Here is a 22104-nt window from a genome sequence, read left to right as displayed (position 1 = left end):
GTAAGAGAGGTGTAAATTTACTTTGAGATAGAAAATACTTTTCTCTTAAAATGTTAAAAGGCTGTATTTCTTTATTATTTTATCTATCCAGTTGAATATGTAAAATTCCATTTTGGGAGTGTCATCTGCATATTTGGACATCCTGAATCAGTGCCAGTAGCTTTAGATTGCCTTTAGCACTGAGAAAAGGTTTCTGGCCTTCAGAATAGTAAAGGAACCATTTCCCTTTGATTTCTTTAGCTTTACTCTGACTTTATTGGGGCCCTAAACTTGTAAAAAGATTTATAGTAAGGATAGAATTGAGGTGTAAAAAACTTTTAAAAAATAATTATGCCTTACAAACTTTTTAAAACTCTCAGTTCTTTCCCTATAAAAGTGATACTTGTGACCTTTTAACATGTTACCTTTTAATACTTTATATTATTTATATGTATATTTTTATTAAACAGTTAATATTTTATATTTACATATAAAATAGGATTCAGGATAATGAAGTAATAACTTCTAGTTTTTTATTATCATACATATGTCATCTTAGAATGCATATAGTTTCCTTTCAGTAAAGCAATTACTAAAAGTTTAGAAACGTTGTAGTAGTTTAGTTGAAAGTAGCATTTTTTCCCCCCTAGAGACTTGTAATATATTACTTGATTTTACTGTGGGGCTTGTTGAAATTACAGTGTTTTTCCTTTCCAACTAAGACAGAGAGTGAGATTGCCACCCTACATGCTTCTTTGCCGTCTATATTAGAAAACTATTTGAACAATTATGATCCATTAAAAGTAGTCTAGAATATGAGATCTGGTAATTGTTATATTCTTTTCAATTTATTTTATAAGTCATAGTCAATAGTAGGTTATGATTTGAATCAATGAACACAAAACTCAAATACAGACCATAAATATGACCAAGAGTTAATTACTCTTTCTCAGCATCATTTGTTGTGTACAGGTTAAGACTATGTAAAATGTTTGCCATCTCTAGAGAGCACCTAACTTAAAATGATAAAATATGTTTTTGAGAGGGGCACCTCGATGGCCTCATCGATTAAGTGGCTGACTCTGGATTTTGGCCCAGGTCGTGATTCCAGGGTTCTAGGATGGAGCCCTATGTTGGGATCTCTGGTCGGCTGGGAGACTGAGGATTTTCTCTCTCTCCCTCTTCTTTTGTCCCTTCCCCCATTGTTCTCTCTCTCTCTCTCTCAAATAAATAGATCTTTAAAAATATGTTTTCTGTTTTCAAGATACGTACTTTCAATATTTTCTTGTCTAATATTTCTAGGTATATTACAACTGTTCCTGTATTGCAAAAAATACAGAAATGACACCTACTCTGGCAAATTTTGATTTAGAAGCTAAAGCTGGAAAATGTGAAAATCGATGTGCAAAGTTGCCCATTTTCCTTGGCATTTTGTTTGCTACAATTGTCTTTACATTTATGGCTGGTACTCCTATAACTGTGTCCATCCTAAGGTATGTATTATATTGTGAAATTTGCCATCCCTAAGACGTGGTCGTTGAAAAGAATATGGACTCAAAGGTTCAGTTGGGCTTCTTTTGACCATTGGCTCCAATATTAATTTGGTTCTCATAAAATCATTAGTTCCATGGCCTGGAAAAGCTACTTCATTGAACCCCAGAGGAATGAGGTTTAAATATGATCATGTATGTGAAAATGTCTTAATATTGCCTATCTGGAATATACGTGACTTTTGTTTCTCTGCCTCTTTCGTGAGGCTTCAGTTGAACTGTTGGACTGTGTTTGAGCGTGATGGAAATACAGTGCGTTACACCTGTGTCAGAGTCAGAATGACAGAATCCTACCTTATGTAGTAGGTGTGGTGATATTCAGCCGTTCTGTAGACAGTGCTCTGCTGGATGAGAAGCTAACCGCCCCCGGCTCTTAATAGTCTCTGAGCTTCATTCAAGTTGCTCTTTCTCCTTCTACATCACTTGATAAAAATATTTTCTGTCTGCTCTTTCTTAAGTTCATCAGCCTTTCTAAGTCTTTCCTAACAAACTCTAGCGTTTTTACTCTTCAGTTTTTGTTCCCCCATACTACCTTTTCACAAAATTGTTTGTCAATTGGAAATTTTATTAGAGATTCAGTCAAAAGCTATTAAGTTGTCTGTTAAGATGATCTCATGTGGACTTTGGAGTTATTTAGAGAATTGAGAAAATGTTTTTTTTTTTAAACTTCACTTTTTTTTTTTAAGATTTTATTTATTTGACAGAGAGAGAGAAATCACAAGTAGGCAGAGAGGCAGGCAGAGAGAGAGAGAGAGAGGGGAGGAAGCAGGGTCCCTGCGGAGCAGAGAGCCTGACACGGGGCTTGATCATGACCCGAGCGGAAGGCAGAGGCTTAACCCTCTGAGCCACCCAGGCGCCCCAAAACTTCACTTTTGAAAAATTATCTGCATTACCTTTCAACTGCATGTTGATCTCTTTTCTCCTAACTCTTATGTGCCAGCATCACGTTTCATTCATCGTTGATAATCGTTACTTAAAATAAGATTGAGCCTCAGCATCTGTTTTACATTGACCCACATTTGTACATTATCCTGTAGGTATGACTTCTGTCTCAAAGTTAGTAAGTTAGAGTAGGAATTATTTGCTTGTGACTTAAGGGATAGTTAAAAATAATTCTTACTAATAAATATCGTTTCTTTTTTACATTTGATACAATTCATGTATATTCAATACATTTGTTAAACTTTATTTGACCCTTTTGTTGTTATTTGTATTTGTAGTATTTTAGTTCACATGTCATTTTTCTTCTTTTATAATTCTATAACTTCTTTTGGAACTCCAAAAGGTTGAACTGTATATGAGCTGTTACAAATAGTTTATTTCATGCATATAAAATTTACTTTAATCTAGAAATGCTACGCTGGTATAAAAATAAATTTGCTCAAAGAGTAAATATACTATACAGCCACTTTTGCTTTAACATGTATTTGATATCTCCAGGTGTGTTGATCACAGGCAGCGGTCCCTAGCATTGGGAATACAGTTTATGCTGCTTCGATTATTAGGTATGCTGTTTTTCTTAATTCATTGGTGACTGTTGGTTATTTTTGTTCATTAGTGCTATTGGTGTCCTCACAGTATGTACATAGAAAATAATTAATATAAATGTCATGGAAAACTATATAATTGTCATTGAAAAAAGCTGTTTTCTAATATTTAATATGTAGTATTGTTTATATATCATGTAGGAGAATAATGGCTTTCTTTTCACTTACCTGATTGGTAAGTGGAGCAGAGAACCCAATGCGGGGGACTTGATCCCAGGATCCTGGGATCATGACCTGAGCCGAAGGCAGAGGCTTTAACCCACTGAGCCACCCAGGTGCCCCTAAGCATCTGACTCTTGATTTTGGCTAGGGTCATAATTTCAGCATCATGAGATCAAGCCCTGTCAGGCTCTGAGCATAGCGAGGAGTCTGCTAAAGTTTCTCTTCCTCTCTGCTTCCCTGTGCTCACCCTCTCAATTTCTCTAAAATAAATAGGTAAATCTTAAAAAAGAAGTAGAATAACTAATTTCAAAGGCACATTCATTAAATTAGGAAGGCTGTGGATTAAAATACCTAGCTAAGTGTTAACCCAATAAATACCAGATTTTTTTAATGTAAATAATTACTTTCTGAATTGATTGGAAGTATATAATAATTATATAATTATTTCAGAATGTTTTATCTGTATTTCTTTCTATCCCTTTTACTTGTACATGACCTGATTGATTTGTATATGGGCAGATTAGTTTTTATTATTGTTTATATAAAATATATTTATGACCACTTATAATAAAAACCTATTAATTAGAGACTGTAATATTTACTGATTGTATATTTCACATAAAATTCTTCTAGGCACAATACCTGGACCAATTATATTTGGTTTCACAATTGACAGCACATGTATTCTGTGGGATATTAATGAATGTGGAGCTAGAGGAGCTTGCTGGATTTATAATAACATCAAGATGGCCCATATGCTAGTAGCCATAAGTAAGTGGTAATTTCTTGATAACTTTAGATTAAATTGATGATGTCAAGAGAAAAAGGTCTTACTGTTACTTACTTAAGTTTTGTAATGCTCAGTCCATGCTGTTGGGCTACCCTGAAATTCTGAAGCAGACATCAGTTATCATGGCAAGTTGTGAAAGGCTTTAATGAGTTGTAAGACTCAGTCTAAAATAGAAGAGAATAACATTTTAGCTTTTATAAAATCACATACACTTCTTTTAAACAACTTCTTTCAAAATTTTTTTTGAACATCTAACAAAAAGCTCAGACAATTCTGAGAAACTCTCTGGAATGATTGTTATCTAGGTACCTGGGCTTTGGAAAGCACTTAGAACTGAAGTAAGGAAATATCCTTTGGCTCTAAAGCATATTGTAAAAAATGTTTTTATAGTTTAAAAGGTTAGCTGTGATGTTTAACCCTTTTTGCTTTTGGTAGTCTACTTTGGATAGTTTTGGTTAAGCAATATATGACAATGAAGACTGAGAAAGTAGACCAGTGTACCTGTTTTGTAGGAGTTAATATTTAAAAATTTAAAATCAACCTAAAAATTACATATTTAAATTAAAAATAGAGTTAGAGGTTTCAAGTTGGTCACAGGAGGACCCTGAACTCCTCTCCTCCCATGGATACAATAAATTTATAGCTACATATAGAATAATTTCTAAAGAAAAGGATCTTAGCACTGGACACAGCACCACATAACAAAGGACAAAAGAGTAGGGTAGGAAAGGTAGAGACATGCCTTACCCCAGACATGTTAATTCCACAATTGAGAGAGATCCCAAAAATGAAGAGTACATCCTTAATGAGTGAAGGGATTGAGTCACAGAACAGGCGTGCTGACCCAGAGGACTGGCACTGGGAAGACACGATCTCTAAGCATCTGGTTTTGAAAACCAATCGGGATTAAGACCAAGAGAAACACGGAACTGTAGGGAAGAGAGATCCCACTCTTATAGGCCTTGTGTGCAAACCATGTGTCCTGAGATCCAGCACAAAAGCAACAGAATGAAGAGTATCCAGAATTTAAGCACAGAAGACCCACTTAGTAAGTTTAAAATGGCTTCTGGAGAGGTAGGAACATGCAGGGACTTTATCCAGAAACACAAGCTCTGGTGGGCACCATTTTTGTACTCTTATCCTAACTTGCTGGTGACAGAATCAGTGAGTGCCAATTTCCATGCTCTTTCTCTAGCCTGCTAGCACCAAAGGGCATGCTCTGTCCACCTTGCACTGTAACCAGGCTGGACAAGTACTCTGCACCCCTCCCACCATGTGCAGAGATCTGACCACAACTAGGATAGGCAAGCTTTCTGAGCCCCATCCTTCCCATTCAGCAGCCAAGATGCAAACAGGAGGGCAGGTTCCCTGAGCTCCATCCTCCCAATGTAGCAGACAAGCCGCAACTGAATCAGGTAAACATCCCAACTCCTGCCTTACCCAGTCAGCCCACCAACCTAGAACTGGGCTGGCTGAGTACCCCGAGCCTCATCTATCCCATACAGTAGGTGTGTCCCTATTATAGACAGTGAAGACATGCAGCCCCCATGAGGGATGTCCATAGAGGGTTTGGGTCAGTAGCGAGGGAAGACTGTTTTGGGGGCCACATGAAACACTCTTACACAAGCCCACTACCTCAAGATTGAAAGAGTTAACCGTTATACCTAATGAATAGAGATAAACACAGAGAGACAGGCAAAATGAGAAGAAAGATTCTAAACCAAAAAACCATAGTAAATCACAGAAAAAAGACCTTAGGGAAATGGAGAGAAGCAGTCTACCTGATAAAGAGTTCAAGGCAATGGTTGTAAAGTTGCTCACCAATTGTGGGGGTAAAATGGTTGAACACAGCAGGAACTTCAACAAAAGGGTAGGAAATATAAGAAAGTACCAAAGCTAAGTTATAACTGAACTAAAAAATAGAGGGTTCAACAGCAGAACGCATGAATTAGAGGCAAGAAGCAGCAAGCTGGAAGATAGCAATGGAAAACACTCAAGCAGCTGAATGAAAATAGAATTAAAAGACAAGATACCTTGAGGGACCTCTGGGAGAGCATCAAGTGGAATAACATTTGAATTCCAGGAGCCTCAGAAGGAGAAGAGGGAGAAAAGGGCTAGAAAAATTTGTTGAAGAAATAATGGCTAAAAACTTCCCTAATCTAGAGAAGGAAACAGACACGCAGGTTCAGAAATCCCAGAGAGTTCCACAGAAGATGAACCTGAAAATAAATACACCAAAACCAATTATAATTAAAATGATAAAGGTAAAGACAAATAGAGAATCTTAAAAGCAGCAAGAGAAAAAAAATTATATATAAGGGAAACCCAGTAAGGCTATTAGCAGATTTTTCAGCAGAAATTACACAAACCAGAAAGATGTGGAATAATATTCAAAACACTGAAAGGAAAAAACTGCCGACCAAGAATACTTTTCCCAACAAAGTTATCATTCAGAGTTGAAGGAAAGATGAAGAGTTTTCGAAGTAAGCAAATTCTAAGGAAGCTCATCTCCACTAGACTGGCCTTACGAGAAAGGCTAAAAGGACTTCTCTAAGCTAAAAAAGAAAGACACTAATTAATACAACATGAAAACAAAAATCTCAGCAGTAAAGGTAAATAAATAATAAAGGTAGTAGATAAGCCTCTTAAAAAACAAGTGTTAAGGGTAAAAGACAAAATTGTAATTTAAAATACAATAATTAGGGGAATATAAAAAAGTTATGAAATGTGTCATCAAAAATCTAAAACATAGAGGGTGTGAATAAAAGTATCAAGTTTTGAAATGCGTTCAAAATTAAGTTACTATCAACTTAAGAGAGACTGTTATATACATGTTATATGTGAACTTCATGGTAATCACACACATTAAAAAATTATGGTAAATACAGAAAGGAAAAGAAAAAGGAATCTAAACAAAACACTAAAGAAAATAAACCACAGGAGTAGAGAGAAAGAGAATAAAAAAGGATCAGAGAGGAATTACAAAAACAGCCAGAAAACAGTTAACAAAATAGTAAGAAGTACATACCTATCAATAATTTCTGTAAATGTAAATGAATTGAATTCTATAATCAAAGGGTATATGATCAAAAGGTCTGGATAAAAAAATAAGACCCTTACATCTGCTACCTGTATGAGGTAACTTACAGTCTAAAGATGCTCACAGACTGAAAATGAAGGGATAGAAATAGACATTATATGAAAATGAAAAGAGGGCGCCTGGGTGGCTCAGTGGGTTAAGCCGCTGCATTTGGCTCAGGTCATGATCTCAGGGTCCTGGGATCGAGTCCCGCATCGGGCTCTCTGCTCAGCGGGGAGCCTGCTTTCTCCCCTCTCTCTCTCTGCCTGCCTCTCTGCCTACTTGTGATCTGTGTCAAATAAATAAATAAAATCTTTAAAAAAAAAAAAAAAAAAAAAAAAAAAAGAAAATGAAAAGAAAGTAGAAATAGTGATACTTATCTCAGACAAAATAAACTTTAAAACAAAGACTGTAATGAAAGACAGAAAAGGGCATTCCATAACAGTAAAGGAATCAACACAACAGCATTCGTAAACCAAACATAGCACCTAAATTTATAAAGCAAATATTAATAGTAAATAGTAAATAGTAAATAGTAATAGTAATAGTAAAGGGAGAAATAGTAGTAAAGGGAGAAATAAACAGTAATACAATATTCGTGGGGGACTTTATTTTTTTTTATTTTTTATTTTTGATTTTATTTATTTGACAGAGAGAGATCACAAGTAGGCAGAGAGGCAGGCAGAGAGAGAGGAGGAAGTAGGCTCCCTGCCAAGCAGAGAGCCCGATGCGGGGCTCGATCCCAGAACCCTGAGATCATGATCTGGGCCGAAGGCAGAGGCTTAACCCACTGAGCCACCCAGGCGCCCCTCGTGGGGGACTTTAATACCTCGCTTAGATCAATGGATAGATGATCCAGATAGAAAATCAATAAGGTAACTATGACCTTAAATAGATTAGATGGACCTAATAGATATATAAAGAAGATTCCATCCCAAAACAGCACAATACACATTCAAGTGCACATGGGGCATTCTCCAGAATAGATCACATGCAAGGTCACAAAACAAGTCTTAATAAGTTTTAGAAGATTGAAATTAAATCAGGTATCTTTTCTGACAAAAAATATGAAACTAGAAATCAGTTATAAGAAGAAAAGTGGAAAGTTCAAAAATATATGAAGATGTAAAAACATCCTACTGAACAACCAGGGATCAAAGAAGAAACCCAAAAGAGAAATTTAAAAAATACCATGAGATAAATAAAAGTGGAAACACAATGTTCCAAAATTTTTTGAATGCTGCAAAAACAGTTGTAAAAGGGAAATTATATATAGTTATACAGATATAGGTCTACCTTAAGAAACAATAAAAATCTCAAACAATCTAACTTTATATTTAAGGGAACTAGAAAAAGAGGAAAAAACAAAGCCCAAAGTTCTTAGAAGGAAGATGGTAATAAGATCCAAACAAAAATAAGTGGAATAGAGACTAAAAAAGTAACAGACATGATCAGCGAAACTGAGAGCTGATTCCTTGAAAAATTAACAAAATCAACAGGCTTTTAACTAGACTCATCAAGAAAAAAAGGGAGCCCAAAAATAAGATCAGAAATGATGAGAAATTGCAATGGACACCATAGAAATGCAAAGGTTCATAAAAGAATATTATGAATAATTATATACCATCAAATTAGACAATCTAGAAGTGATGGGTATATTCCTAGAAACATATAATCTTCAAGACTGAATCTTAAATATGGACATGGGGGTGTGTGTGCTATGGTGAGTGCTGTGAAGTATGTAAACCTGGTGATTCATAGACCCGTACTCCTGGGGATAAAAATACATTATATGTTTATAAAAAAAAGTAAAAAAAAAAAAAAAAACCAAACTGAGCAGGAAAGGACTTACACTACCTGACTTAAAGACTTTTATAATAAAGTTATGGGAAAAAAAAAAAAAGCTGAATCTTAAAGAAATTGGAAATCTGTATAGAAAATAGACCAGTTGGTAGTAATGAGATTAAACCAGTAATAAAAACAAAACAAAACAAAAAAACCACTTCCCTCAAAGGTCCAGGTCCAGGTCCAGATGGCTTTGTAGGTGAATTTTACCAAATATTTTAAGATTTAGTACTTATCCTTCTCAAATTATTCCAAAAAATAGAAGAGGAAGGAACTCATTTTATGAGCCCAGCATTTAAAACCAGACAAAGACACTACAAAAAAGAAAATTACAAGCCAATATTCCTAATGAACATAGATGCAAAAGTCCTCAACAAAACATCAAACTTAATTCAGCAATATATTAAAAGGATCACACAGGCTGACTAAGTGAGGTTCATTCCAGGGATGCAATGTTTGTTCAACACCCACAAAAAAATCAGCGTGACACATGACTTAACAAAATGAAGGATAAAAAAAATATATGATTGTCTCAAAAATAGTAAAAACATTCAATGTCCATTTATGATAAAAACTAACCAAAGTAGGTATAAAGGGAATATACCTCAACATAATAAAGGCCAAATATGATAAACCCACAGCTAAATAATATTCAACAGTAAAAATCTAAAAGCTTTTCTTCTAAGATCAGGAACATGACACCGATATTCACTCACCACTTTTTTTTTTACATAGTATTGGAATTCCCCCCCCCCCCAAAAAAAAACTATTGGAACTAATAAATTCAGAAATTTCAGGATATAAAATTAATACACAGAAATCTTTTGCATTTCTCTGTACTAACAGCAAACTATGAGAAAGGAAAATTAAGACAATCCTTTTACAGTTGCACCAAAGAGCCCAGAAGTAAACCCACATTTATATGCTCAATTAATCTACAATTAAGGGGGCAAGAACATTCAATGGAGAAAAGACAGTCTCTTCAATAAATCACACTGGGAAAACTGGACAGCTACATCCAAAAGAATGAAATTGGACCACTTTCTTACACCATACACAGCCATGAACTCAAAATGTGTTAAAGACTTAAATGCAAGACCAGAAACCATAAAACTCCTAGAAGAAAAAAAAATAGTAAGCACAGCAGCCTTAATAATAATATTTTGGGGGATCTATCTCTTCAAGCCAGGGAAACAAAAGCAAAAATAGACAAAGGGACTACAACAAACTGAAAAGCTTTTTGTACAGTGAAGGAAACCATTAAATGAAAAGGCAAACTACTGAATGGAAGAAGATACATGGACATGAGATGGCCAATAAAGGGTTAATATCCAAACTATAAAAAGAACTTATACAACTCAATAACAACAACAACAACAAAAGCAAACAGCCTGAATTAAAAGCTAGGCAGAGGATCACATAGACATTTCTCCAAAGAAGACATCCAGATGGCCAGCAGGCACATGAAAAGATACCATCACCCATCATCAGGGAGATGCAAATCAAAACCGCAATGAGATACCACCTCACATCTATCAGAATGGCTATTATCAAAAAGAAGAAATAACAAGTATTGGTGAGGTTGTGGAGAAAAGGGAACTCTCACACACTGTTTGTAGGAATACAAACTGGTGCAGGCACTATGGAAAACAGTATGGGGTTTCCTCAAAAAATTAAAAATAAAATGTGATCTAGTAATTCTACCTCTGGGTATTCCTGGGTATTTATATGAAGAAAGCAAAAACAGTAATCCAAAAAGATGTATGTACCCCTATGTTTATTGCAGCATTATTTATAATAAGTTATGAAAGTAACCTAAGTGTCAATTGGTAGGTGAATGGATAAAGAAAATATGGTTTATATGCACAGTGAAATATTATCCAGCAATAAAAAGAATGGAATCTTACTGTGTGATAGCATAAATGGACCTAGATGGTATTATGCCAAATGACATAGGTCAGATAGAGAAGGACAAATAATATGTCTTCACTTATAAATGGAATCGAAGAAAGCAAAAAAAAAAAAAAAAGAAACAAAATAAAGCAATTCATTTGTTAATAGTTAAAGGCCTAAATGCATGATTAATTTTTGTTTTTATATGTAGGTGTTACTTGTAAAACTATCACCATTTTCTTCAACGGGTTTGCAGTCTTCTTGTATAAGCCGCCACCACTAGACACAGATGCATCTTTTGAAAATCAGAATCCAGTTGTGAGTACGGTTTCAGTAGAATGTGACCTCAGCAATATAGGATATGAGGAGTGAAGCAGAAAATGGAGACCAGATTATAGCTGGAAAATTGGCCATCATTTGTAAGAGTGCACATTGCCATTGCAGCATTATCTACCCAATATGGACAATCACATTTTAAAAGTTGGTATTTATAATTAAATGTGTTTTCTGTACATTTATGAACTTGTTTATTTTTGTTTTAATGTGAGAAACAGACCTGTGCCTTCAGAGCCCACCAAATGCCTCAGAATACACACACACACACTTCCCATTTTCAAGGTGTGAAATAACAAGCTAATAAACTAAATTAGAAAAAAAAAAAGCCAATTATTAACGAAAAGTTTACATTTTAGAAACAAAATGACATTTCTTTTCTTCTTGAAATTTGTTTAATTATCATTGTCAGTAGTTTGGGCTTATTTATAAAATTTGTGGTATAAAAATGTAAACTAATCAAATATATGTGATGATTTTTAAGCACTATTACTGAAAACTCAGGAATTTAAAACCAGCTTTTTTGTTTTTAAGTTTTATACACTGGTCTGTCCTTCACCCAGAAGGTTACTAAACTACTAAAATATAGGTTGATTGTCTTCTTTGTGTCCCAGTATATAATGAGTTCAGAAATAGCATTATATATACATATTGTCACTCTAACTCAAGAATTCCAGGAAGTAATTTGCTAATCTTGCTTATTTTTAGCATTTTCCTTTAATGATTCTAAGGCAGTATTATTCAGTTATATGTCCTCCAGAAGAAAGTACCAGATTCAATAAAGAAAAGTGCCAATTATATATGAAAAGATTTCTTAATGAACTGTTGATCAGTGTTTATATAACTCAGTAATTTAAGTTTTCTCATTTTAAAAAACTTGTTACCTAGTATATTATTTATAGCACCTTAAATAGTACTTTGCTCACAGAAGGCATGTATTAAGGGTTGCTTGACTCTTTAACGGATCCATTTATTCGACAGATAAACTGTTTCACATATCTGATAACATGATAACATTCCATGTCTTCAGCTCAGATTTAAGCCACCTTTGTCTATTCAGAATGTAGAGGAAATAGATCAGTGAACAACAACAAATAATTCTACCTGGTTAAGAATTTTACTGATCAAGAAAAGCATTGAAGTTCATACTTAAATTAGAAAAAAGAAAAAAAAAGTCACCCTATATATACAAATAGTTTGAACAAGTTGCTTATAATGGACATTTGTAATGGTTTTTAGTTCTCAAGGGTTTTGCTTTATTCAGTGTACTCAATTTTGTAAGATGATACATTTTTACAAATTTTTAATGAAAATGAGTAAAGTGAAAGTAATTTTGATCCTTGAAAGAAATCAGACTTTTATACATATTTACAAAGAATACCTCCTTTCATGACAGGGCAATGTAGACACTACATATTATTTATACTTTTGGATCAACTAGGTTATATGTGTTGGTATGCTACCTTAAGAACAAAATTTTTCATAGTATATTTTTTCACAATTGATATGATTAATTTTATATTAAGCTTGAATCTATGAATCGACCTGTGGTGATTTTTGTACATAATTAGATACATATCTTAAAACTTATTTTTAATATTTAGATTTCCTGAATTGTAGGACATAAAAATCTAAAACTCTTACACATGAAAGAACTATATACGATTGATTTAGCTATGTAAATTGGAGAAAATATAAGTAAGATTTTAGCTGTTTTCTTTTAGTATTGTCTTTAATTTAAGCAATTATGTAAAATGCATATATGTATCTTTTTAAAAATGAGAATATTTGTACCAGATTGTTAAGTGTTTAACCTTATTAAATGGCACAGATTTTGAAATGGGGTTTGTATCTGTTTATGAATACACACACATTTGATGGTTGGGAAAGGGAAAATCAGTGTACTTTTGAACTTGGTGAAAGCATTTTAACTCAGTGATTTCTGGTATCTCAGCAGATGTATTTAATTCAATATAAACCACATTCATTATGAAACATATACTAAAATTGTTCCATACAGTAGTTTTCATGTATGACAGAGAGGTATGTAAGATTTATATGAGTAGGATACAGTTGCAGATGGTCTGATATTGCAAAAGTAATGTGTTTTGGAAAGGTTATATTTAAATTGTCTTGGGTTAGCAAAACACTCTACAATATTTTTAAAGAAATCAGGTTGGACTTTAATTTTAGAGATAATGTGCTTTACCCCACTATAACACATTCCAGGCTTCTGTAGCATTTTTTGTACCTAATGCAATAAACATTAACTTACACATTATATATGAGTGATCAAAATAAATAAAAGACAGTCTGTTTTTAAAAACTGTAAGGTAAATTGGATCAAAACATTTTACTGTTTTTTATAAAATTAACAGCTTTAAAAATCATCCTCAATTGGCATTTTAATTTTTTCTTTTTAGATTTAGTTTGACTTTCCTTTTTAAACTCTACTTTGTAACAATTTTAGACTTCTAAAAAATTGTAAAAATAGTACACACAATTATCCTATAAGCTTTACCCAGCTTCTCAAATGTTGACATATCAAATATCTATAGAAAAATTATCGAAACCAGCAAATTAGCATTAAAGAAATAGTTAATACCACATTTGCAAGAGGACATGGCAGAACTACTTTCTGTGATGTCAGTATATCTTTTTGTAATTGTTGAATTATATGAATTAGAATGGTACATTTTACTGTATATAATTTAGGCCCCAATATAGTTGATTTGCAGAAAGAACTGATATTAGAAACAGTGTTTATTTATTATTAACATCTAATGTATTATTTGTTTCAGGGGTGCAAGTCTGTGATTTATCAGTCTTACACAATACACTGTGTCCACCACAACACATACCCTTCCCAATGTCCGTCACCCAGTCACCCTAACCCCGCCCTACCCACCCTTCTTCAGCAACCCTCAGTTTGTTTTCTGAGATTGAGTCTCTTATGGTTTGTCTCCCTCTCTGGTTTCGTCTTGTTTCATCTTTCCTCCCTTCCCCTGTGATCCTCTACCTTGTTTCTTAAATTCTGCTCATCAATGGGATCATATGATAATTATTGTTCTCTGACTTGTTTTGCTTAGCATAATAGCCTCTAGGTCCCTCCATGCTGTTGTAAATGGAAAGATTTCAATTTTTGATAGCCGTGTAATATTCTATTTTATATATACACCACATCTTCTTTATCCATTCATCTGTTAATGGACATCTCGGCTCTTTCCATAGTTTGGCTATTGCTGCTAAAAACATTGGGATGTGTGTGCCCCTTTGGATCACTACATTTATATCCTTTGGGTAAATATCTGTAGTGTAATTGCTAGGTCCCTGGGTCGCTCTGTATTCAACTTTTTAAGAAGCCTCCATACTGTTTCCCAGAGTAGCTGCATGAGCTTACATTCCCAACAGCAGTGTAAGAGGGTTCCCTTTCTCCACATCCTCACCAACAAGTGAGTTAGCAAGTGACATTAACAAGTCGTTTCCTGACTTGTTAATTTTAGCCATTCTGACTGATGTGAGGTGGTATCTCACTGTGGTTTTGATTTGTATTTCCCTGATGCTGAGTGATTTTGAACAATTTTCCGGTGTCTGTTGGCCATTTGTATGTCTTCTTTGGAGAAGTGTCTGTTCATGTCTTCTGCCTGTTTCTTGATTGGATTACGTGTTTTTTGCGTATTGAGTTTGATAAGTTCTAGTTCTTCTTTTTCTTCTTCTTCTTTTTTTTTTTTTTTTGAGTTTGGTAAGTTCTTTATAGATTTTGGATATTAGCCCTTTATCTGATATGTCATTTGCAAATATCTTCTCATTCTGTCTGTCGTCTTTTGGTTTTGTCTGTTTACTTTGCTGTGCAAAAGCTTTTTATCTTGATGAACTCCCAATAGTTCATTTTTGCTTTTGTTTCCTTTGCCTTTAGAGGCATGTCTGGTGAGAAGTTGCTGCAGCTGAGGTCACAGAGGTTGCTGCCTATGTTCTCCTCTAGGATTTTGATGGATTCCTGTCTCACATTGAGGTCTTTCTTCCCTTTTGAGTCTATTTTTATTTCATTCATCTGCATGTGGCTGTCCAATTTTCCCAATGCCATTTGTTGAAGAGACTTTTTTCATTGGACATTCTTTCCTGCTTTATCAAATAGCAGAACCTCAAAGAGTTGAGGGTCCATTCCTGCATTCTCTATTCTGTTCCATTGATCTATGTGTCTGTTTTTGTGCCAGTACCACACTGTCTTCATGATAACAGCTTCATAATACACTTTGAAGTCTGGCATCGTGATGCCACCAGCTTTGGTTTTCTTTTTTTTTTTTTTCCTTTGGCATTTGGGGTCTATTCTGGCATCATAAAAATTTAGGATTATTTGTTCCAGCTCTATGAAAAAAAGTTGATGGTATCTTAATAGAGATTGCATTGAATGTGTAGATTGCTCTAGGAGCATAGACATATTAACAATATTTGTTCTTCCAATCCATTATTAGAAGAAACAGTGTTTAAGAACAACTATTGCTGGTTCTTTCCAAGTCTAATGAGAATGCTCAAAGGGGATCTTGCTGGTGTTGAGGATATTTCTAAGAAAGTGTGCTGGTGTCTCTTTCATAATTGTGTGTTTTCTTAGTTCATTCCCATCAGATTGGAGCAGGTACCCCAATATGGTAAGGGAGGAAAGGAACACAGAATTAGATTCCTGGGCCTAAGCCTAGGGACCAAATTCCCAGAAAGGAAGCCTCGGAAGAATAACTTCATTCATAACATCTGAAGATAAGAACTTCTCATTCGATGAAAAGTGACATTTTAGAGCAGTGTTGAAGGGATTCTGTCCATAACAGCTGTCTGCTCTGAGGTCCTACCAGACAGTGTCAGCAACTAAGGTGTGTGGGGAGCATCAGTCTCTCTGGGAATTGATCCGTTTTGAAGTCAGTGTGAACCTACAATTGTACCCCATAATTAAGCTGGCTTTTGGAGTCCTGCCATAATGGATGGCATGGAAGTCAGTCAGTATCAGCCAAGAAAAAAAAAAAATTGTAGGTTCTGGTAGTACAGGGGGTTTGCCTCATTTCCTCTTCTCCTTCACTCCTCGTGCCTATGCTGGTGCAAAAGAATACAGAAGATGGAATGGGCTTAGAGATTTTTTCCTCTCTCCCCTTAGTAGGACCCTTTTCCACAAGTCAGTTCTTAGATGGGGACATGAGAGAAATTAGACCTTTGTAATACCTAAAAATGGCCATCGAGCTATGGAATTGATCCAAGAATGTTGTCAAAGGGGTAGAGTTAGTAGTTCCTACAGAATATATTTGAAGGTAGCAACAGGATAAGAATAAGACATTTAACAAGTTTTTTTTTTTTTTTTTACAAGTCCCACCTCTTTTGAGTTTACTATTTTTGTATCTTTTTACTTATTCAGAGGAAATAAACATGATTTTATTGTATTTCTTCCTCTCTAACCCTTGCAAATCCTCCTTAATATTTTGAAATCCATCAACTAGAGTTTGGTTTGAGTGGTCGCCAATGACTAAAATAGAAGTTGCCTGTGGAGCTTTCGAAATGAACAGTGTTAAAGCTCCATCCGGGATCAGTAAATTTGCTTTGTGAAAAACTGACACTGAAAAAGTGGGGTAAAGAGCACGAATCACATTTTGTTGCCAGTGATTTGATTATGTTTCCTGATTTCCAACTTTGATTTCTAAGGGAGGGAAATTTTGGCTTGAAAGTAAAGGTGAGACAAGGAGTAATGGGGTCCTTTTGAGGGTTGAGATACTACTGGGGCTTCTTCTAGAAGCATGTCTCTGGGATGGGACAGAGTGAGTTGGGAGAGAAAAAGGTGCAGAGAACGATGGGGAGAAATTGACTTGTTTTTAAATTTTGCTCAAGGCTCTGGATTTCAGAAATAAAGCATCAGAGAATACCATTAGATTCCTTCTTTTCATGCATTAGTGAGTTGCTTTGGTAATGATGTGGACATAATACCCACTATTATTTCATGGAGAGATAGAAGAGTAGTTGGGTTGAATGCATGCCATACTGTAATGTGAGAAGTTCTGATAAGGGAAATAGAACGGCATTGACATAGCTTCATGGAGATTCTAAGGCTGTAGACATCAAAGACAGTATGTACATGTTTCTCTGCTATGTTCTTGAGATCTTCCAAAGAATGTGGAAACAGCTGAGCACCTGGCTTCCCAGTGACAGAATACCTTAACCTGTCTCTCTAATTGTCAGCAAAACAGAAGCTTACCGAAGGAAAGAAAAAAGTAAATCACTGTATCAAATGCGTACTCTCTTTTTTCCCCTTCTCTTTCTTTTCTTTGTCTTATATACATGCTGCTTTGCATTGGTTACATTAAATCATTCTATTTCTGGCTTCAGTTTTATATGAGTAAATGGTGTAATGATATTATCATATGTCTTTGACAGGTAATTTCAAAGTCTGAAAATTATAAGCAGCAAAACCAATTGGGTAATACTGCTTGAAAAACACTTCAAAATTAAAAAAAAAAATAGAAAAGACCAGGTAATTCTAGTGGAAAATATTGCTTATTGCTAATCTGTTGGGTATGGGGAAATGTGCAGGTATATTATATGTTTATACTCATTACAGTCTTATCAGTTGTTTCTTATGTGAGACAAATAAAGCCCAGGGAGATAAATTTTCAAAGCCAAAAGTTTAGTAAGTATCAAAGGAGAACTTGAGTCTGCGTGTCTGTGACTCCAAAATTCATGCTTATCCTTTTTTTCACCAGAATTTACTAAAGTTAACTACATAGATCATTTTGTTTTTAAACCCCAAACACAACTTTTATTTATAATGATTATCCTATATTTCTTTCAATTCTAAGAATTATACTTTCTGAAGTAATGAATAATAAGTTAGCAAATTTGAGGCGCTAGACAAAAATTGCTCTCTGTTAAAAAAAAAAAAAGTGCTTCAATTAAATCCTTTCCTAGTCTTTCCAGGGTTACAATTTACATTTTTACCAGCAGGTGGCGGTATTGTTTTTAGTAAAAGTGTTGCTATAGGAGCCTAATTTTTTGTTGGAGGAGGATTTCTGGCCCTTCAGTAAAAATTTCATTTGCATTTTTTTCATTATCATTGTTCATATCCTTTTTGTAATTTTTCCAGAATTTTCTAATTTCAGATCACTGGAAAGCTTTCTTGTTAGAAGGAAAACTGATAACTAATGAGAATCATTTGGCGGATTCATCTTTTGCTACTTCGACTTCTTTTCTCATTTAGAAATAGGATGATACATACTTCTGATTTCATGGGTTTTCTCTCTAGATACTGACCAAGAATGAATTTTGATATTAATCTGTATTTTATTTTTAAATAGCAAACAGCCATTTAAATTACCTTCCATAAAAAGAATTGATCCTTTAAAACCTTAGAAAAGAAATGACCAAAAAAAAAAAAAAAAAAATCTTAAAATTTTGACCAGGTTTGTCTTTCTATTATTAAGCATGAATTTTTTACATATTAACATTATTCACTATTATACTGGGTTTTCCTCCCATCGGTCTCTATAAGACCTCCTCAAAACAGAATTTTAAAAAATGAATCTGAAAACATAGATAATATGTTCTTATATTTATTATTTACTATTAAAAGGGACGTCAGTTGTGCTTATAATTCTCAAAACCTTTTGGTTAGCCAGGAAATATGTAGTTTTCTTACAAAACTGCCTCTTAATATTTTCTTTTTAAGCCGGGTAGGGTTTTTAATGTGCAATGTTGTGGCGAGAGTTATTCTCCTCAAAAATTTATGGAGCACTGGTTGTGGTGCATAAACAAGGAATTTTGGAACACCGAAAAGAAATAAAATAAAATAAAATGAAAAAAAAATAGCATCTAATTTTTTTTTTTAAAAGATGTTATTTATTTACTTATTTGACAGACAGAGATCACAAGCAGGCAGAGAGGCAGGCAGAGAGAGAGAGAGGAGGAAGCAGGCTTCTTGCCTAGCAGAGAGCCTGATGCGGAGCTCAATCCCAATCCCTGGGATCATGACCTGACCCAAAGGCCATGAGCCACCCAGGTGCCCCAGCATCTAATTGGCAAAGTAAAGCATAAGTATATGAAATGTTAACAAATAAAGCAATTCAAGATTTAAGCAAAAAGTTAAAATATTTGACCTCCAGAAACATTTACTGATCTTTTACTTATGCCAGTCTGTTTTAAACTCTAAAAATTGGGGAACAAAGAGGGGAGAAAGAGATAGAGACAGAGAGGTACTCTGTCTATATCTGCAGAGGGTCATGGGCTTTTGTAAATAGAAATGTATTTAATTAGTTATATAAAAATACAGTTCAGTTTTATCCCCAGGTCTGTTTTTTCTTTTTCTTTTTCTTCTTTGTAGAGGAGTTAGTGTCAAGCATAGCACTGATAATCAGTATAGGAATGTAGTCCCTCCCTTTCTGTCCCCTTCTCAAGTCAGTGCTTACAGTCAGTAAATCTACAAAGAAATATAATGCGGAGAGTTCAAATTGTTTCCAGAACACGCAATGGAAGTGACTCAACAACTCTATTTGGGATTTTAATGCAGGAAGGTGACAGCTATGTTAGTGGCTTAGAAAGGGATGAATTGATGTGATGTTACAAAGCAATGCCTGATCACAAATGACTTGCACAGCTCTGTGCTCAGGCTGGTTTAGTCGGAGCCATCTCTATAATGGAGCAGACATTTAGAAGCCCTGATTATGCATCTAACCTCATTTTCCACAGGTAATACTGCTTTTTTTCTTTACAGATTTCTCTTTACAGAGAAGAGAGAGACTATTAAATAGGACTATTCTCGGGTTCTATTCACCTCTCTTTACATCCTGCTTACAAATTAACATGTATCTGTCTTTCGTCTCAACTCAGTGGAAAAGACATTTCCATTTCTCAAGGTAAACTACAAACCTGGTTTCTTCATCCATTCTGAATGCCCCTGATCTTTCTGAGGACCTCGTGCCATCAATTTCCCTCTGTTCTGTAGGATATCTTAGTCTCTGCTCCCTTTCATTCCTTGCACATGTAAAGAGTTCAAGGTTCTCCCTTCTGTAGAAAATTCTTTCTCTCCCCTCATACCTTCAAAATGCCCAACACCAGCGCTGATCTGTCTTTCCATATCCAGGTTTAGAGAGGACGTCTTTCTGGGACTAAATCACAGGGTGTCAAAATTCAGTGTGTCAGTAACTGAACTCCCTGTGTATCCTGCTGCCCCGCCCCTCCTCCGCCTCCTTTCTTCCCCTCTAGTTTCTCCATTTTGATGAATGGCTGTACCCCCCCGACTCCTAGCCTCCCCTGCCTTTGTGTTCTAACCCTATCGGCTGTCCTACCCCAAACCCATAAGCAATCCCCATGTTGACAATTGACTGTAAACAAGCAACAAATATTACAGACAATGGTTATAATTTCAAGGAAAAGATAACATATAAACAGTTTTAAATTTCTTCAGTACAAATGTATTGGGTTGGATTAGATGAGAGCAGAATAAACATAATGCCATGTCTAGATATAGATGACATTTTAATTTCTCCATCACCTTGTGTCTATTGTCAAGAAACAACTGAACTAAGGAAAAATCAAGAATGACAAAATATTAAATTTTATCTCCTGGCTTAATTTTTATTTTCAAACATTATTTCTTTCTTGAATCTATGATAACTTAATAATCTGACACGATGAACTTGCTGATATAAACTGGAAATGGAAATGCTAATTTTGTTGAATTCTTCTTTTCCAGTTTTATAACATGAGCACACTGACCAGAGCAAGCCCTGGGGAAAAGCTATGGGATAAATTTGATGGTTTTGAATATTTAAAAAAAATAATTTTATCAAGCCTTAGTGTGGCAAAGCAAAATTGGCACTGGGCAAATTTAAACAGGAAAGGAAGACTTTATTTAGGTTGAGAGACCAGAACTCAGTCTGAATGAGCTCTGCAGAAACAAAAGGTGGTAATTGTTTTCAAAAGATGGGGTGAGAGAGAGAGCATAGGGCATCTGTGGTTTGCCAACTGGTTTTCACCAAAGAAAAAGTAAACTTTTTCCTTTTTAAAATTGAATTATAGTTGACTGACACTGTTAACTAGTTTCTTATTTTAACATACTGATTGGACAATTCTGTCTATGAAGTTACGCTCACTGGGGTAAGTGTAGTCCTCATCTGTCACCATGTGTGTTATGACAGTGTTGACTCTGTTCTCCATGCTGTACTTTTCATCTCTGTAAGTTATTCTATGGCTGCAAGTTTGTACTTCTTAATCCCCTTCACTGATTTTGCCATGCCCCTCCCCCCAACCTCTGGCAACCCCTCGTTTATTGTCTGTATTTATGCTTCTGTTTCTGTTGTTTGTTCCTTTGTTTTCTTTTGTGGATTTCACACGTAAATGAAATCATATCTTCATGCCAAGGAGGAAGTTTTACAACTCCAATTAAGGAACGCACTGAAGTTAGACTTCTATCCTTCTGCAAAAATGGCAGTTAGAGGAGACGGGGATAGGGGTTCTATCTTTCTTGATAATTACATTTCAAAGGCATGGCTCCCCAGTCTCGAGAAAGACATTCCTAGGTTGTAAAACAGGCACGCTTTTAAAAATATTTACATTTCAAAAGGGCCAAGAGAAAATTTAGTGACCAGTATTCTAATGTTCTCAGGAAAGTAAGAGCAGGGGCCTAGAATCAGGAAGATTTTCTAAGGTTTAGTTAAGCTGAGAAAAAAATGTTAATGCTGTTGTGGTTAAGGGGATGCAAATTCTTTGATTTCATTTCAATTTGCCCTGGCATCTCTCTGAGCACATTTTTACATAACATATCCCTTTGGTTGCTTGGTATTTGATTTTGGATTTAGAGACTCTGTAATAAAGGAGCCTTTCTTAAATTTGGTCTGACTTAACCTATTATTACTATTTTTTTTAATTAGCACGTCTGTCAATGATTTGTGTTCTTACTCAAGA

General features: G+C 34.9%; 1 protein-coding gene across 1 annotated transcript in view; it reads left to right on the top strand.

Annotated features, from left to right (window-relative positions):
- Positions 1-13018, top strand: part of SLCO4C1 (solute carrier organic anion transporter family member 4C1) — a 71094-nt gene extending 58076 nt beyond the window's left edge. The window contains exons 10-13 of the mRNA XM_059175559.1: positions 1282-1472; positions 2970-3034; positions 3872-4009; positions 11057-13018. Of these exons, the coding sequence (XP_059031542.1) occupies positions 1282-1472; positions 2970-3034; positions 3872-4009; positions 11057-11217 (555 nt within the window). The 3' untranslated portion in view covers positions 11218-13018. The remainder of the gene's footprint in view (positions 1-1281; positions 1473-2969; positions 3035-3871; positions 4010-11056) is intronic.
- Positions 13019-22104: the final 9086 nt, after the last annotated feature.

This window comes from Mustela lutreola, chromosome 5 (genome assembly GCF_030435805.1).
Source record: "Mustela lutreola isolate mMusLut2 chromosome 5, mMusLut2.pri, whole genome shotgun sequence".
In the NCBI taxonomy this organism is placed as follows: Eukaryota; Metazoa; Chordata; class Mammalia; order Carnivora; family Mustelidae; genus Mustela; species Mustela lutreola.
This window is presented reverse-complemented; position numbering and strand designations above follow the sequence as displayed.